Below are 18,449 nucleotides of genomic sequence, written 5' to 3'. Positions count from 1 at the left end.
GGCTAACACTACTCTAGTAGCATAGCATGCCAATACTTCCTTCCCGTATCCAAGCATATTCACAGAGTATCATACGGATGCTAAGGTAGAGTCCAAGCCATATGACACCAAGACCAAGCCAACTGGTCTCTTTGACCTATACAAGCTGCAAGACCCCAGGAACCCTAAGGCAAAGAGAAGTAGCCATCCTCCCACTACTACTAGCCAGTCTGATGAGCCAGTAGTAGCAACTGCTGGTACTTCTGACATTCTTTCATTTTCAGCTGAGCCATCCACCTGTGCCATGGCTGTTGACTCTGATCCAGCTTCAGCTTCTGCCCCACCACCTACACTAGCTCTAAGGCTTGTACCTATGCCTACTGGCCCACTATCAGCTTTTAAGGTCTCTCAGACATTGGTGATTTTCAACAACTGGGTATAGACAAACAACTACCATAAAGTTGACTGAGATGTCTACTGCGGTATCGGGGCAACCCACTCCATAGTCTTCTCTTGTCACTTCTGAGCATGTTACATAGATATCAGACGACCAGAAGGTGATCATGGATATACTGATTTAGCATGGTTCAACGATTGAGCGATTGACCAAGCATGTGAACAAGATGAGGAAGTCCCAGGCTATCAAGAATTTAATTGAGGCATTGCGAGCAGAAGTGAAGCAGATAGGTGAGATAGACAACCTACCTTTTGAGATGTTGATTAACCCCGGCCCGCCACACCTATCTCTGACCTCTCAAGATGCCCCCGCCACTAATACATAGGAGCCCTGCCTTGCTTCTAGCAACGTTGCTGCAATGCAAGATATTGTTTGGTACTCATGCAATTCCTATAGATGATGACACTATTCAATTGGCTGAGCCTACCTAGACTGACCCGCTTGGTGATGCCCTAGTGACCGAGGATGCTTAGGGAGTCTCGTCACCCTTCTTTACTCTTTGATTCTATTTCTAAGCATTGGGGACAATGCTTTCTTTTCTTTGGGTGGTGAAGGATTTGATGATTTAAATTAGGATGTAATAATTTGATGATAATTTTTGACAGTTTGTAGTAGTTTGATACATTTAGTAGTAATCAGTAGTTAAGTTTTGTTATTTTTGATAGACATGTTTTTATTTCCTGTAAAGTTCAATAGGCCTTTGGTTTTCTTAATGCCACGGTTCTTTCCAAAGGTAGTTTCTTATGTGAACCGACTAACTTTTTTCGAGGATGGATAGTGTGACAAATTTCTTAAGGGAATTAGTTACATGTTTAGGTGATGATAGTTGTAACTAGTAATAAATAAAATCCCTAATTAAACTATTCCATGAAAATAAGTTGTTTGTACTTCATGTGGTACCAACATACTTAACTGCATACTTATGATTTGAGACAAGTGTGTGAATCATTTTTTAGGAAGTAATTCTAGTAAAGTGACTTTGAGGCTCTTGTGTTATCTCTGTGAACGATTGGGTGGTTGAGTAGAATGTTAAGATCTTGTAACTTGATTGTGGTCATTGTAAGTTTTAGACTCTATCTTCTTTTACAGTCTATTTGCATGAGAGGTGAGGAGAAATGTTGTTGCAAGTCCAAGTGCTTGAGTGGATAGTCAAGAACTTGCCCCGATTATGCTTCAAAGTGATATTTTGAGTGTGTTTGGTTTGGAACATAATTGTAGGTTGTCCTTGGACCATTTGAGTTTTCAATTTCCACCCTATGATCTCCCTAGTCAATCCCCTTTAAGCCTTTAGCCTTGTTCTTTTGGCGACCTTGCTACAAGCTTTTCACCGTTTGTGTTCATATCTCCTCTTGGCACCCGAACCTTCCTAAACACTCATAATCATCACATGGCTTAAAGTCTAAGTTTGGAGGAAGAGTCGAAAATTCTAAAGAGATACCCATGCACCAAAAAGAAAGACAAGAGATGATCTTCATGAAAGAAAAAGAAAGAAAAGCAAGTATTATGAACGATGAAGACAAAAACGAGCCTAAAAAGGAAAAAAAGGAAATTGATGACATAAAGTGAAGCTAAGTTTCTTTAGCCTAGATAAAATATCAAAGAAAAATCAAGGAAGAAAGTGAATGAAATTTATAATAAAGAGGGATGACAAGTCTCTCTAGCTTTAAAAAGAAGAACAATAACCTTTAAGAGTTTCATCCATGATGTCTTTTGATGAAATTAGAGCCAAGCAATGATGAGTGAAGTGCTTAAGGACAGGTGTAACCGCTTTTACCCAATATACTATCCTACCCCAAACTAAAAGCCTTCATTGCAATCCAAAAGAAGTCCTATTTGATTTCGAACCAAGCATGCTTATATTAGTAGAGATGTACATGAGGGGCAAGCCTATAGTACTTGAAGCTTAACTTGTGACCATTCTTTATGAGAGAAGAGTGAAACCCTTGATGCATTAAAAATTGAGTGTTAATCTCGAACTGAGAAATGCAAATGGAAGGTCGATGAGTAAGAGTTTGAAGTCCACCATGATGAGCATGAAGGAACAAGCATTCATAATGAATGAAGTTATCCCTTGAGGCTCAAATATCACACTAGAATTGCATGAGATGAGCAATATGAATCTTTTTGAAAATTGGACACCTTGTCTAAGATGCATAAGTATTTTGGATAATTATTGGTCCAAACTAAGTATAAATAACTTGTGGTTGACTTTTTAAATTGAAAATAGAGTGTGGGAAGAGAGGGCTAATTTAGTTGTTGACGACAAGCATAGACTTATGTTTGGGGGTGTTGATAAGTATAGAATTTAACTACTTATTAGTGCCTTCTTGCTATAGTTTTTAGTCTGAAAGTACTAATTTTATTCCCAATTCTAATGAAAATAGTTGAATTGTATATGTGCTGGAAAGGGCTTAAGGCCTTGGAGGAAGAATGACACAAAAATGAGAAAATCCTAGGCATTTCAATGAAGAGGAGAAGGGTAGAGAAAAATGCGGTCCACAGAAATGGAACTACTGCCGCTAAAGTATTTGCATTATACAAAGAAGAAATGTGGCCACAAAAGATAAACTGAAGCTTCAAGAACTTTAGGCAAAAGTGCAATCCGCAAAAAAAAACTATGTGGTCGCACTCCGATCCACAAAATGGTTCGCACTGATGACATGAATGATCAGAGAATAAGCAGTTAGCTGATTCTAAAGCCTCCTCAAGTGCGTTCTGCAGAACTAAATGTGCGTCCACAAAAGATGATGTGCAACCGAAATGCCTAAAGTGCGACCACAAAACTTCATTCACTGACAGCAAAAGAAAGTCAACCCAACATAGTGCAGACTGCAAAACTCAGTTGGCAGCCACAAACCCTCCGAAGGGCATTTTTTACAGTAATTTCGGGAGTCCTAAAGATAAAACTTTATAGCTTTTTAGGGTATCTTTTCACTATAGCGGTTAGGAGTTAGTTATTTTTTGCTATTTTGAACAATTTTGAGCTACAATTGGAGAAGATCATCCCCTCTTTCTTTTATTTTAATTTTATGCCTTCAATTTCATCTTGTTTTTATCTTCCCATGGTTTTTTATTATGAGTAGCTAGATTTTTATCTAGGATTGTAATCCAACTCTAGTGTGTGAATCTTATTGGTTATTAATATTATGTTTGTTTATGATTGGGTTAAGTTTTATTTAGCCATGTTTATGCTTTAAAGTTGAATTAGTGGTTGCAAACATTGATTTATGCATTTTTTACCTTGTTCTTACTTGAAAAAGAAGAACTAAGTCTAGGAAAACCTGGCTAACACGAAATTAAACTAGTTGAGAGTTTGGTTAGTTTAGTTAACAGATTTGGACTAGAGATAGAGATAATCCAACTTAGGCTCATAATCAAATGCATCTATATCTACCTATTTAGACTTGAGAAAGCTAAATTGGGCATAATCACTCCTTATTCGAGAGGTATTGAGTGAGCACTTGAGATTTAAGAGTCATATCAATCCCAATCGAATTAGCGAGCATATTAGATTTTACCCATTAGGTTTAAACATAGATTAGAGCTACAACTCTAGGATTTTCTCCATTTATTGCAACTTCTTTGAAATATTGCATATTAAGTGTTTGTTGGTTTATTCCTTAGAAACAATCTAGATTAATTAGTAGATTCACTAAACCACTTTTGATTGAAAGATAATCTATGATACATTAAGTTTCCGACTTATGTGCTCTTAACACCCTAATAAACTCTTTGAGGTTCAACCCGAATCTTGTTGGGTATGATACCCATTTTGGGTTGTGACTTAGACGTGATCACAGATCTCGGAAGTGAGCACATTTGTTGATCGAGAGAATTCAAGGTAGTGTTACATGACCATCGCAGACCCTTTGAGTCCCCTTCCCTTATTTCATACAGCTATTTATACATTCAGACGATATTGTACTATTGAGACATTATATTGTATTTGATTTTAGAGCTTATGACTATGTAGTACCTAGTTTGGGAGCTTGGTATTATGCACATCAGTATAGCTATTGTTGGAGCTTTGATATGCTATTTATGTTAATTCAAACATTTTATATCTAGTTTTGCTGTTTTGAATCCTTATTGCATGTTGGGTTACCTAGTCTTGAAGGTTAGGTACAATCACGATCTTTGGTGTGATTTTGGTCTGTGATACGTTGGTATCAAAGCCCTCGGTTCATAGGTTCTATGGGCCATGAGCAAGTCTAGTAGAGCCTTGCAGATCAGTATGGAGACGTTTCTACTTCTCTTCTAGAGGCTACCAAACTGTTAGGAAAATATTACTTAATTTCATTCTTTATTGTGCAAATTTGTTTATCCCAAAGTTTGAACATTTACTCTTCTACTCTCTCACAAATAGTGAGTACACATTCGATAAGAGCAGTTGGGCATGCACAAGTGCCCCTGTCAAAGCCATGAGAAGTCAGGGCTGAGGCAGAGGTCGAGGTGGGGCATGCACCATAGATAGAGGTCCTGCTAGAGCAACCACTGTGGAGCCACCAGTAGCTCAAGGTGAGGAGCAGTTGCTTAATCATGTCGAGCAGGTGGGACTAGCTCAGACACTTGAGGGACCTATTGCTACACCTAGACTTCGTGAGACTTTGGCTCACATTATGAGTATGTTTGAGAGCTTGACTCAAGTGGAATGGATTATGATTGCACCAGATACTTCAAAGGCTGGGGGAGGAGCCTAGTCTCCCATTGCACGTACATTATAGTAGCTGGCTCATGTTTATTAGACCCTGGGTATTCTGCCGGTGCAGCTAGTCGTTATAGTTCAGCCCGAGATAGGGCCAACCTTAACTGCTGAGGAGTAGAAGAGGAAGGAGAGTTTTCAGATACTTCGTCCTCCCCATTTTAGTGAAGATCCTGATGAGGATGCATAGGGCTTTGTGGATCACTGTCATCGTATTTTGTGCATTTTGGGTTTAATGGAGTCGAATATGACATCTGGTGCAACACCACTCACATGGTCTCAGTTGATTTTATTCCACAAAATCTCAGGGATCAGTTGCACAGTAAGTTTGAGCATTTGAGCCAGAAGGGTATGACTGGAGCATATTCGCAGGAAGGATAGAGAGAAAAGGGAGGCCATGAAGCCTCGTGGTTTTGGAGGATTTAGTGGTGCCTACTCTGGGTAAGGGTTGACATGGTAGAAGTCATTTCATCCGAACAGATCAATCAGCACTTTAGGTTTCACGTGGTGCTCTAGCTAGACATAGATTTCAGAGAACTTGTACCGTGTAGTCATCCTTCAGTGCACCTTCTCCATAGGGTTCTTACTGGGAATATTCTAGCCGTCCGGGGCAGGTTTAGTCCCAGCGGCCACTTCTGTAGAGAGCTTGTTATGAGTGTGGTGATTTGGAGCATATGAAGATGGATTGTCCCAGATTTCGGATGAGTGTGACCAAACAGGGTAACTGGGTTATGATTCCTGTGCCAAATGCTAAAACATATACACGACCAGTTAGAGGTGGGGGACAAGCAGGTAGAGATTGTCTTAGAGAGGGAGGCCAGTCTTATTGTTATACTTTCCCTGTTAGGACTGAGGTGGTCGCATCAGATGTAGTTATTACAGGTATTGTTCCGGTACGTTATAGAGATGCTATAGTATTATTTGATCTGAATTCTACTTATTCATATGTGTCATCCTACTATGCATCATATTTGCATATGCCTCTTGATTCTTTGGATATTCAAGTTTATGCGTCTACACCTATTGGGGATTCTATTATGGTGAATCATATCTATCATTCTTATGTGGTTACTATTGGGGGATATGAGACTAGGTTTGATCTTTTATTGTTTAATATGATGGACTTTGATGTGATTTTGTGTATGAATTGGCTATCCCCATACCATGCTATTCTTGATTGTCATGCTAAGACCGTGACATTGGCTATGCCGGGGTCGCCAAGGTTAGAATGGAAGGGTTCCTTGGGTCACATTCCTAATAGAATGATTTCTTTTCTAAAGGCTCAATGGATGGATGAGAGGGGATATCTGGTGTACTTAGAGTTTGTTAGAGATATCAGTTTTGGTACTTCTATAGTTGATTCAGTCCCCGTACTGAGAGAGCTTCTAGATGTGTTTCTCGCAGACCTACCGGTCATGTCACTTAATAGGGATATTGATTTTGGTATTGATTTGGCACCAAACAGTTAGCCCATGTCTATTCCACTATATCGCATGGTTCCAACAAAGTTGAAGGGAATTAAAGGAGCATTTGTAGGATTTGCTAGATAAGGGGTTCATCCGGCCGAGTGTTTTTCCTTGGGGTGCCACAGTATTATTTCTAAAGAAGAAGGATGGTTCCATGAGATTATATATTGATTACATGCAATTGAATAAGTTTACTATCAGGAACAAGTATCCACTGCCTCGCATTGGTGATTTGTTTGACCAGCTTCATGATGCTATGGTTTTCGAAAAGATTGACTTGAGATAGGGGTACCATCAGTTGAAGATCAGGGTTTCGAATATTCTTAAGATGGATTTTAGAACCGTTATGGGCATTACGAGTTCTTGGTGATGTCTTTTGGTTTGACCAATGCCCCAACAACTTTTATGCATTTCCTGAACAGTGTGTTCCAGCCTTATTTGGATTCTTTTGTCATTATGTTCATTGATGACATCTTGGTGTATTCCCGTAGTAGGGAGAAGCACAGACATCCTTTGAGGATGGTTGCTTCAGATTCTGAGGGAGAAGAAATTTTATGCTAATTTCTCCAAGTATGAGTTCTGATTGGATTTAGTGGCATTCTTGGGACGTGTATCTAGTGATAGGATCAAGGTGGATCCAAAGAAGATTGAAGTAGTTTAGAGTTAGACCAGACATTTTACAACCATGAAAATCAAAAGTTTTCTAGGTTTGGCTGGTTACTACCATTGCTTTGTTGAGGGATTCCAGATATAAGCTACCACTTTTTCATGGTAGCTTAGGATTTGTACTTCTGTTTATGTATATTCAAACAGATATTGTATTTTCTTCATACAAGCATTATAAATCTAAATCTTAGTGGTTCATGACTTGCACTACCAATCTTTAGGGTTGTTGTATGGATTTTTACGCCATCTTATTAATTTTTTATTGATGATATTTAATTCAAGTTGTGTTATTTATTATTTGGCTTACCTAGAATATTGTGGTTAGGTGCCATCATGACTAGGTGAGATATTTTGCCTTGACAAGTTGGTATCAGAGCTCTAGCTTTATAGGTTCTACGAGTCATGAGTAAGTGTCTAATAGAGTCTTGCAGATCAGTATGATGACGTCCATACTTATCTTCGAAAGGCTACATGGCATCCAAAAAATTTTCTCGTCCTTATCGTGCGACTTTGATTCAGCTTGAAGCCTAAATCTTCAGTTTCTTTCTCTTTGATCCGTATGCGATGTTGACTACTCGGTATCAATTGTGCATAGATGGCTTGTGATGTCATGGATGAGGCACGAGATGTTTTTTGTGTTGTGAATGTAGGCCAATCTAAAGGACTTGTGGCCAGGTTTCGACTGCTGCATTGGCTCGGGATCAGTTGTGTGAGTATGTGATTTTTGACCTCTTATGTCTCGTAATGTCCCTAGTGGGGGAAATTGATGGCTCGATGAGTGAAAAAATACATATGTGATGAATGTTATGTGGCTGAGGACTACGCTTAGATAGTGTGAATATGATAATAAGGAATTGCTTGAGATGCAGAAAGCAATATGGATGTTTGATTATCATCTTGATGTATAATACAATCTTGAGTTTTTAGTATGTTGATGGATCTTTAGTTGTTCATTTGTAGAATGAAGTAGATTCTTGTATCTTGTTGACAGGTGTAGACTCAGAAAGATTAATTAATTGCATAGTGGTTGTGACCATGGTAGGACAATAGAAAGATGTCGATTGAGGTTAAGTTGGTGGGTTATTTCCTGCGAGAAGGTTTGAGATTGTCTGATTCTTATGAGGTTTCTATGAAGATTTTTCCTTCTACCTTGTGGAATGCATGTGCAACGATTAGAGTTCAGATCGCTTGAGGAAATTGGCATGACTGCCATGAGGATGAGTAAGTATTGACATATAATTTGGAGTGTGTTTTGACCAGTGCTACATGAGGTTATTAGGAATTCGGTTGAATAATAGTGCGAGACCATGGTAGTTAAGAAGGAAGCGGATTGTGGGTTATCAGATAATGTGTTTTGTGGCTTCGAGTCAAGTAGGGGAGTCTACCATCGATGATCGATTTGCATGGTCATGTGATATACTAGTTTCTAGACTAAGGGACACTTTTGGATTAGTTATGACTTGAGGAGGATGACTTCGAGGATAATTCAAGCAAGAAATTTGTCGGATGTATGTTATATATCCCCCTATTGATACATGGATGTTGTGGAATGACCCAGGTTTGATATTCATATGTGGATATAGTGTACAAGGAAAAGGATATTTTTGGTTGCTTCATTTTGGGTATTCATATGCTAGCAGAGCACTTGTTGTTCGGTATGATTAGATATGTATTCGGGACTAGGATATAGTGGGTGACTCTCAAGAAGGTTCTAATAATTTCAAGATTCAATATGTGGAAGAGACATGGAGTATCTTGTATCATCATCAGTTATGTAATGTAGTGTTTGAGAGATGGAAGAAAAAACTTCAGATTCATATGTTGTCTCACATGAGAATACTGCATGTTGTAGAAATCGCATTGTGAATTGACTTACGGATGCTTGACTAGTCCTATAGAATCACGTGGTTGATAACTGTTGATGTCCCGGTTTGCTACTTGATGCAGGAGATTTATGGAAGTAATTCTCAAGATGCGATTGTGTATGCGTGATATGGAAATCATTTAAGTGGGAGAGTTAGAGGCCAAGTGTGGAGATTCTTATATTTTTGAAGTTTAGAGGTTCTATTTCCGAGAGGCAGACCATCCATCGAGTTGTGGACTGTGAAAGTGTGCTTAGGATTTGACAGCTGATGGTATGTGTCATGGATAGGGTCACTATGGATTTTTGGAAGGCTATTTATCTATTTCGAAATGTTTTGAGTTGGCTTGGGGGCCTATTGGCAGGCCTAACGAGAATGAGTATCCTATACTAGATTGGATTTGCTTACTCAGCACAACATTTGCTATGGTGTGTCATCAGGTGGAATTGATCTTATTCATACCCTGATTTATTTTATGTGTTACTCTCTTATGTTATGATGGTAAATGAGACTACTTGTTTATTCACATGTATTTTGTGGTTCTATTTAAGTCTTGTGGCTATATATGAGCGATGGCTCTAGGGATGTTGATCTGTTTATTGCACCTTAGTCATGCTAACCTTCTTCGTAATGCGTTATGCTATCATTATCCCCATGGTTATGTTCATGTACCTTACGTGCTTGTTATTGATAAACATGTGTTTGTTGATTTTGAGCATTATGGCTCGATGGTATTCCATGTGGATTGGTATGTTCAGATCGTGTCACGTGCCGTAACAGAGTTATGCTTGGATACGATTGCTTGTGCTTATTTTGTGTATTCTATTTTTCCCTTGTGGGATGGATTCGTAGCATTGTGATTTGTGGTTGTATGTGTTAAACTTGTTGGACAATCCTCTTATTTGGTTCTGTTTTTATTATTTGTCACATTCGAGTTGTTGGTTGTTTAGTGCACGAATTGCATCATATGAGGTTCTTGGCAGAATGTGGTATGACATGTCGGTCGAGCATATTGTACTGGGTAAGACGAGGTTATTAGACCTAAAATTAGTGCAATCGTATTTGGATTAGGTATGTTTGAAAGAATAATGTCATTAGGCACTATAGAATTTGGCAATGGTTCTTGTCGGGTGAGAGAACTCCATGACTTGTTGCTTTGATGGGTGGTTATGAGTTTCTACACGTCTCTTTCATCACCAGAAGCATTGTGAAGGTTTGGAACAAGGTATCATGTGATATGAGGTATATTACCGATACTGGATGGAGATGCTATTATGGTCGAAAGATACTGCTATGAGTACATGAGTTCCACAGCACAACGTTCAATTATATGTTGGGAGTATATTTATGGCTTGTGGAAGCTTGTGGTGATTGATACAATGTATATATAAGGATCGGATCTTTGAGGGAGTTTCGGAAGTTGGAATTTGGTTCTACGGATTGTAAGCTAAGGTTGAAGGAAGAATCTTCGGTCATGATTATGTTAGTGGGCTTGTATGGATTGTGGTTACGTGATATCTGATGACGTCCAAATCCACTACTAAAAAGTAAATGGACACGGTTGCATGAAATATAATTTATCTAACTATGAGTCGGGGTCAAATCCCACAGAGAACAATATGTAGGCGATTAGGCGTGTAAGAGAATTATCACCTATTATGCTAAGCCAAACACTTAAAAATATTTTAAGAAAATATTTATAACTAATTGCAAAAATATAAACTAACCTAGAAAGCAAGTAAAATAATCAATGGCGACAAGCATGGATGCATTGGGAATTACACTCAAGTAACGATCCAATATATTTCACAATTTTATAAATATGAGCGAGTTTATTATTAATTAACCTCAGGTAAAAATTATATATTACCTTCTCTCAAAGACTAACAAGACTTCCTAATTGAATTATCCCTAAAACAATTAAGAGATTAAGCACACCCGACTATAACTACAAGTAGTTCATTCCTATCCCTAGGTAGAATCTATAAAATGAGGGTTAACGCCTCAAGTTCTTGTTAATTAATCTTTATCAACCCCAAATTATCTTTCCCAAAATTTATTCGAAGTAAATGGGCGAGCCCTTGGGTTAGCTAATCCATTTGAAAACAATTAATAACAAGAATAATTAAAGAAACAATAACTCACTTCACAATAAGTAAAAATCGTTCAATACATAAGCACACCAAGATATTTAATCCACACTTTAAATATAATATTCCCATAAACAAGATTAAATGCTAGAAAAAATACTACACACTTAGATATTCAATACAAAGCAAGGAAATGAAGAATTGAACATAAATGAGTAATAAATTCTCAACCAAAAGTTTCAAATCTTCAAGACCCAAGCGTGTGTGCAAGAATCCTAGCTCCAAAAATGGACAAAAGCAGCCCAAAATGTGCAGAGACTGTCGAAGTCTACCAAAGATATATTACAAATGAGCTAGGTCGTGTATTAGATGATTTGGGGGGTAGAAAATATGAAATTCTAGAACTGCCCAGTTCTTCCGCAAATGTCTTCTTCGCGTTCATGATCTATTCTTCGCGTTCGTGAAGGTTTGACTATAACTTCGCGGTCTGAACTTCGCGTTCGCAAAGAGTTGATTTGTGCATCTTCGCGTTCGCGGTGTATCCCTCACGTTCGCGAAGGTTTGGCTTTTGCAGCTTCGTGTTCGCGTTACTCCTTTGCGTTCGCGAAGGATAATTCACTGGGTAGATTTCTATTCTTCATTTTTGCTCCCTTTTGACTCGTTTTCACTTGGTTTCTTCACGATCACTTCTAAATCACATAAAATCTGTAAAATAGAAGTGAATGACATTAAACATAAGATTTTATCAATCAAACATAGCAAAAGTCTAATATTAAAATACGAGATAAGTTGGTAAAATACCCACTTATCAAACCCCCAAACTTAAACTATTGCTTCTCCTCAAGCAATCAAAGCACAAAACCGCTTTCCAAGTATTTAACTTTATAGTGCATCAATATCATACCGAGTCAAAAGTTTACTTTAAGCCCAAACACATGGCTTTAATTGGTACCAATAATTAATCCAAGGCATGTGAATCACCACAACTTCTTAAGAATATCATTTTATTTCAAGTGCTAAAATGCCAAGTTAGTCAAAGTGACAATCAAGTCAAGGCACTAACTAAAGCTTCAAAAATTGCCTTTTCGTCGTAAAATGACATTTCTCTTGTTCATTCTTTTCGATTGGAAAACGGAACAAATTAACAACTCAAATCCCAATGTGCCCTCACAAGTAAGAGAGAATCTCATATTCATAAATTCCAATCAAAACATAAATGGAATATAAAATGGAAAGAATTAACTCTCTCTCTCAAAGATGTTCAAAAGCACCCAAGTAGTACCCAAGTAGTACCGTAGGCTTTTGGTTAAGGTAGGGCACAATTTTGGTTAAAGTGACTCAAAACCTCCCTAAGCACTACAATCTTTCAACACTCAAAGTACACTTCCTTCATCAACTTTTCCACCCTTTCTTTCTTTTTTTTTTAAATTTCATCATCTAGTCTTCCATTATTCACAATTCCTTATTTTTTCTTCCTTAATTTGTTTTATATAAGGAAGGTTTCGCTATATATATATATATATATATATATTTCTTTTTATCCTTTCACCTTATAAACTACGTCCACATCACAACTTTTCCAATCGTCACCCCCAAGCTTAGGCTTTTAGCCTTTGATCACACATTCAAATTACTTAGGGAGGCGGGATGCCAAAGGATAGACCAATAAAGAACAAAAGGTCAAAGCTTGTAACATTGTTGCCAAAGAAAAGTTTAAAGACTCAAAAGAGATTGACTAGGAAAAATATTTAAGGGTAGAAAATTTAAGGCAAAAGAATGGTCTAAGGAAGGCCTGACATCATTTTTCAAACCAAGTTAGTCTAGGATTTCACTTTGAAGTATATTCCGGACAAGTTCTAGACTATAAATCCTGCAAAAGAACTCACAACAAATCTCACCACATATGGCACATGCAAATTCGATAGAAATGTATCCAAAACCCAATTAAAACAAATAAACTCAAAAAATATCAGTCTTAGCCTAAAGAGACTATTGAATGAATCAAAGAGCCAAACATTGAGTCTAAAAGTCATGACAATGATCCTTACTTCAATAAGTTTTCCTTTTTTTAAAGATCAAAAATTCATATGCTAAAGTTTAAATCATGTTGGTTTCAAGCAAGCCACAAGTTTGTTTATGGATAAAAAGATCACACCCAATAACCAATTTATTCACTACTAGCTACTAAACTAATTTTTAAAAATATTTACCTAAAAAAACAGGAAAAACTAAACAAGACTATTCCCTTAAAAAAGTTATCATGCCATCCATCATAGGGAACAGTCACCCGGTTCAATACAACAATATTCCTCGGGAAAGAACCGTAGCATAAAGAAAACCCAAGAAAATTTATTTTAAAGTATATTACTATTAAAGAGATAAAAATAATATAAACTAAAAACTACTAAAGAAAATAGAATAAATACTAAAGGAATAAAAATAAAATAACTAAAAACTACTAAAGAAAATAAAATAACAAAAAGCGACTAATCCACCACTATATTAATCGCAAAACAAGCCCGACGAGGACACACAATATCCATATAAGCTCATACAAGCATAAATATATAAATGAAGTGTGCCACCCCCAACTAAAATTATTGCAGTGTCCTCACTGCACAATATCAAAACAAAAGCATAATAGTTAGAGGGGCTCCGTGAATCAGCCTTAGTCGGAGCTGGAGGTGGAAGGAAATTTGAGCTCCTCCTCCTCCTCTTCATCATCTGAGTCATTTGAACTACATAACAACCTCATCTTATCCATCATTTTGTTCAAGAGGTTGCTCTTTTTCTTTTCATGCTCCTTGAACCTTCTCTGCCACTTCTCAATCTTCCCTTGCCGGTGGCTCATATTTTCCAACCTCTTGTTCATGGCGTCCATCTTGCCCGTTATTGCTTTTTGATCTTTGACTACGTCATCCAAGGATGGTGGGATAGTAGTGCAAGTAGATGTGGGAGCCCCAGATGGGCAGTAGGAAGGCCAGCTATAAGCTGCCTAATGTGTGCATCTACTCCATGTATCTGACTGGATAGGTGACGCATAGTGTGAGGGCCATACTGGAGTGGTCCCATGAGGTCAATTGACCCTGTTCCAGGTGCCCTAGATGTGGGAGCCCCAGATGGGCCAGTAGGAAGGCTAGCTATAAGCTGCCTAATGTGTGCATCTACTTCATGTATCTGATTGAATAGGTGATGCATAGTATGAGGGCCAGATTGGAGTGGTCCCATGAGGTCAAATGACCCTGTTCCAGGTGCAAAGGGCCCGGCGGGACCAGTGGTGGTCTCAGAGAACTGCCCAAATGAAGAGTATGCAACGTCAGTCCTTCTCTTTTTTTGCTTATCAGAGGGTCTCTTTTTCGGCAATGGGTGGATCATCGGCTTTCCCAGACCTTTCTCATTATCATTTGGGCATTTTAACACCCCAACATCATAGCATAGCCGAGTAATTAATGATGGGAAGAATAGGCTCTTGGACCTCCCATGGATGGCTTCCTCGAATTCTCTAACAATGTGCTCCACCACGTTCACGGGTAGTCCATCCATAATAGCAGCAATCATTAGGGCCCTCACTGGTGTCACATAAGTGTCATTTGTAAAGGTCAAGATCCTCGCATAGATAATGTAAAGCCAAGTCTTTGGTTCCGTAGTAAAATCATGAGAGTCAACTCCCTTGTACAATGCCAACCACATCAGGGTCACCCCGTCATGCAATTTGTCCACCAACCATTGGTTTCCTCCTGCTTTTGCTCTGTCTCTGTAAACTTTATTATCGGCATTGGGAAGGCCATAAATTTCGCTGTTTATCTCAATGTTGAAGTTGACTTGCACACCTAACACAGTAGTAACTAAGGCTCCTTGGAAGTCGGTCCTTAAGGCATTTGCATAGAATTTTAACACCAGTGTGTAGTTGGCATCATTTGGTTGAGGGGTAAAGCAAATCCACATGCTTTCCACCAATCTTGTGTAGAAGCCCGATATTTTAGCTTCATCCTTCTCCATGTTTATGCCTCTTTCCCTGATGATAGTTTTTGACAAGAGTATGTCATATTTCCGTTCACATTCAGTAGATAAAAACCTGTCATGATCAAAGGGTTCCTCTTGTTCAGCTTCGGGGACATGTTCTTGCTCAATTTCGATGTGTTCCGGATCTATTTTATGCCCAAAATAGCTAAAACAAAATAGACCAACAATGTTCAATGTTTATATAGACACTTAAAACAATGTATTACGATGTATTTAAGCCAAAGAAATGGGCAAAAAAGGTCCCGGACAGAGCTGTGCATAACTACTGTTTTTCGCCATCTTAGGACTGCTAGCAATTGCTCTTCGCGTTCGCGAAGAGAAAAAACATTTCGCCTAGAAGTTGCCCTTCGCGTTCGCGAGAAGACCATCGCGTTCGTGATGAGTAAAATTATACGCCTCCAGAAATAGGCTTTCACATTCGCGAGCAGACCATCGCGTTCGCGTAGGTCATCTTCATCGCCCAAGCCTATTTTCTTTAAGGCCTTTTGTCAAGCAGTTTGTGTGCCCTCTTTTCTTTGTAATCATACACTCTCACTCAACCAACCTCACCCAGCAAGCAACAACAAATTTCACGCATAAGGTTGACATTTAAGACTAAAACGTTTTGTAACCCTAAGCACAAAAGAACCATGGTTGCTCTTCTACCACTTCACACCAAGAAAGGGAAGAAAAAGTTAAGAGACAAGAGAGGAGGTCACATACCTTGAGAATGCCAAGGGATAAATCGCAATGTACTTGAAGAATGTGGGCAATTTTGATTTTCAATTGGGCAGTAACAGGAGTAGGGTGAATTGTTAGCAAAGGGATGGATTAATTTGCTGTGTTTTTGTTTTTAAAAAACAACTTACCTAAAAGACGCGTTCGAGAGAGCCATATCGCCTTCGCGAAGGGTAAGTGCAGACCAACAGCTGCGAACGCGACATGTTTATCGTGAATGCGATGCTTTAAATTTGCTACCCTTCACTTACGCGAGGTTCTACTCCGAACGTGAAGCATTGCTTCTGCAATTTCCAGCAGCTACTGGTTTTGTTTTTGTCCGGTCACCCCGACCTGCTCAAATAAACTCAAATAATTCTAAAACTTGGCAGATTAGTCAAAAATAATATATTAAGCTATTTAAAAAATTAAATTTAAAAAACGACTAAAGATTTAAAAAAAATGATGGGTTGCCTCCCACCAAGCATAGCATTTAACGTCGTGGAACGACGAGAATCAATTCTATCACTTTTCTCGCCACTTGGATGATATGAATTGGGCACTTAACTTGGAATCAAGTTTTTTGACCACGAATGATGGGGGGTGGTAAGTAGATGATCGAGCTAAACTTTACTTTCTTCATTTTGCATTTCTTGGATTTCATGTGAGGAATGTCATTTTGCCTTCTTGAACTTTCAAATTATAAAATGTATGGCCTTTGCCTTTCCTCTTCGTAATCCCTCATTGATTCACGTAATTCAATTTCCATGTCACCACACAATTCCAATGTTGAGAAATGCTTAGAATGTGACATCAAGCCTCCAAATAGCAATTCTTTCCGGATTTTGACATCCTCTTGGTCCTCCGAACTAGAGTTATTTTTAACCACATCTTCAAAATTTTTAGTTGACTCTAATTCTATATTTTTCTTGGCATCACTAACAAGCACGGAGTCGGTTGGCGGATATTCAATTCTTGATTCCTCAAAATAAAGCTCACTTTCTTCCTCGAATTTGGACTCTTCTTGACCTTTTTCCACACTCTCTAGTTGGTGGGCATAGTGGGCCTCAACCAATATTTTTATTTGATTTTCCAAGGTGCGGATATTATCATCATTTTGAGTTAGTATTTTTTCAAGTCCTCGAGCTTCTCCTCATTTTCAAGAATGACCTCCAACATGATCATCATCCTCTCATTTTGAGCATATGAGAGTTCTTCTTGATATTGATCAAGTGCCAAGGAAGGATTTTCGGCTACAACCTCTAGGAAGGTTCTTGACTATCATTCACTTCCAAGGATTTTTGGACCTATAAAGCTTCAAGCATTTCTCCCATTTGTGAGTTCAACCTTTCAAGTGCCAAATCATGTTAGAGACTATTCTCCAAAAGCTCTTCCAAAATATTTTGCTCTTTGTTTCCTCCTTCAAGTAGGCATTCCAACATGAGCTTGAACTCTCCATTTTGACCATGCTCAATTTCTTTCACTTCCATATCCCTATACTTGTTATCACAAAACAAAAAATTATCACAGCGGGGGTTCGGGGAAGGGAAGGAAAAATAAATACAATTATCCCAATGACCATTTTGACTACCACACTTATAAGAAATACTCCACTCATGGGTTTGAGATTGTGCGCACAATCCACCCCGGGAGAATTTAAATAATTTTTTCACGAGTGTGATCCTCCACAATAAGAACAAGGGTCATCAAAGTATGAACTCCGACAAATTTTCATTATGTGATGCCATTTTTCAAAAACTAAGAAAATAAATAAGAAAATATACAAAGAGAAGAAAATAATTGCATAACTTTCACAAGTTTGGACCAAATCACTTACGCTTATTTCTCGAACAACCTAAATACGCCAAATTGTTCTCCGGCAACGACGCTAATTCTGATGATATCCAAATTCACTACTAAAAAGTAAATAGACACGGTCACATACAATATAATTTAGCCAACTATGAGTCGGGGTCGAATCTCACAAAGAACAATATGTAAGCGATTAGACATGTAAGAGAATTATTACTTAGTATGCTAAGCCAAAAACTTAGAAAGGTTTTAAGAAAATACTTATAAGTAATTGCAAAAATATAAATTAACCTAGAAAGTAAGTAAAATAATCAATGGCGACAAGCATGGATGCATTGGGAATTACACTCAAGTAACGATCCAATATATTTCATAATTTTATAAATATGAGCAAGTTTATTATTAATTAACCTCAGGTAATAATACTATATTAGCTTTTCTTGAAGACTAACAAGACTTCCTAATTGAATTATCCCTAAAACAATTAAGAGATTAAGCACACCCGACTATAACTACAAGTAGTTCATTCCTATCCTTAGGTAGAATCTATAAAATGAGGGTTAACGCCTCAAGTTCTTGTTAATTAATCTTTCTCAACCCCGAATTATCCTTCCCAAAATTTATTTGAAGTGAATGGGCGAGTCCTAGGGTTAGCTAATCCCTTTGGAAATAATTAATAACAAGAATAATTGAAGA

General features: G+C 38.0%; 1 protein-coding gene across 1 annotated transcript; it reads left to right on the top strand.

Annotated features, from left to right (window-relative positions):
* Positions 1-5,818: 5,818 nt before the first annotated feature.
* LOC138894211 (uncharacterized) lies at positions 5,819-6,607 on the top strand. The gene has a single exon (XM_070178893.1). The coding sequence runs from the start codon at positions 5,819-5,821 to the stop codon at positions 6,605-6,607; it is 789 nt and encodes a 262-aa protein (XP_070034994.1).
* The last annotated feature ends 11,842 nt before the right edge of the window (positions 6,608-18,449 follow it).

The sequence above is a fragment of the Nicotiana tomentosiformis genome, chromosome 6 (assembly GCF_000390325.3).
Source record: "Nicotiana tomentosiformis chromosome 6, ASM39032v3, whole genome shotgun sequence".
In the NCBI taxonomy this organism is placed as follows: domain Eukaryota; kingdom Viridiplantae; phylum Streptophyta; class Magnoliopsida; order Solanales; family Solanaceae; genus Nicotiana; species Nicotiana tomentosiformis.
The sequence above is the reverse complement of the archived record's forward strand: the minus strand, read 5'-3'. Positions and strand labels throughout refer to the sequence as shown.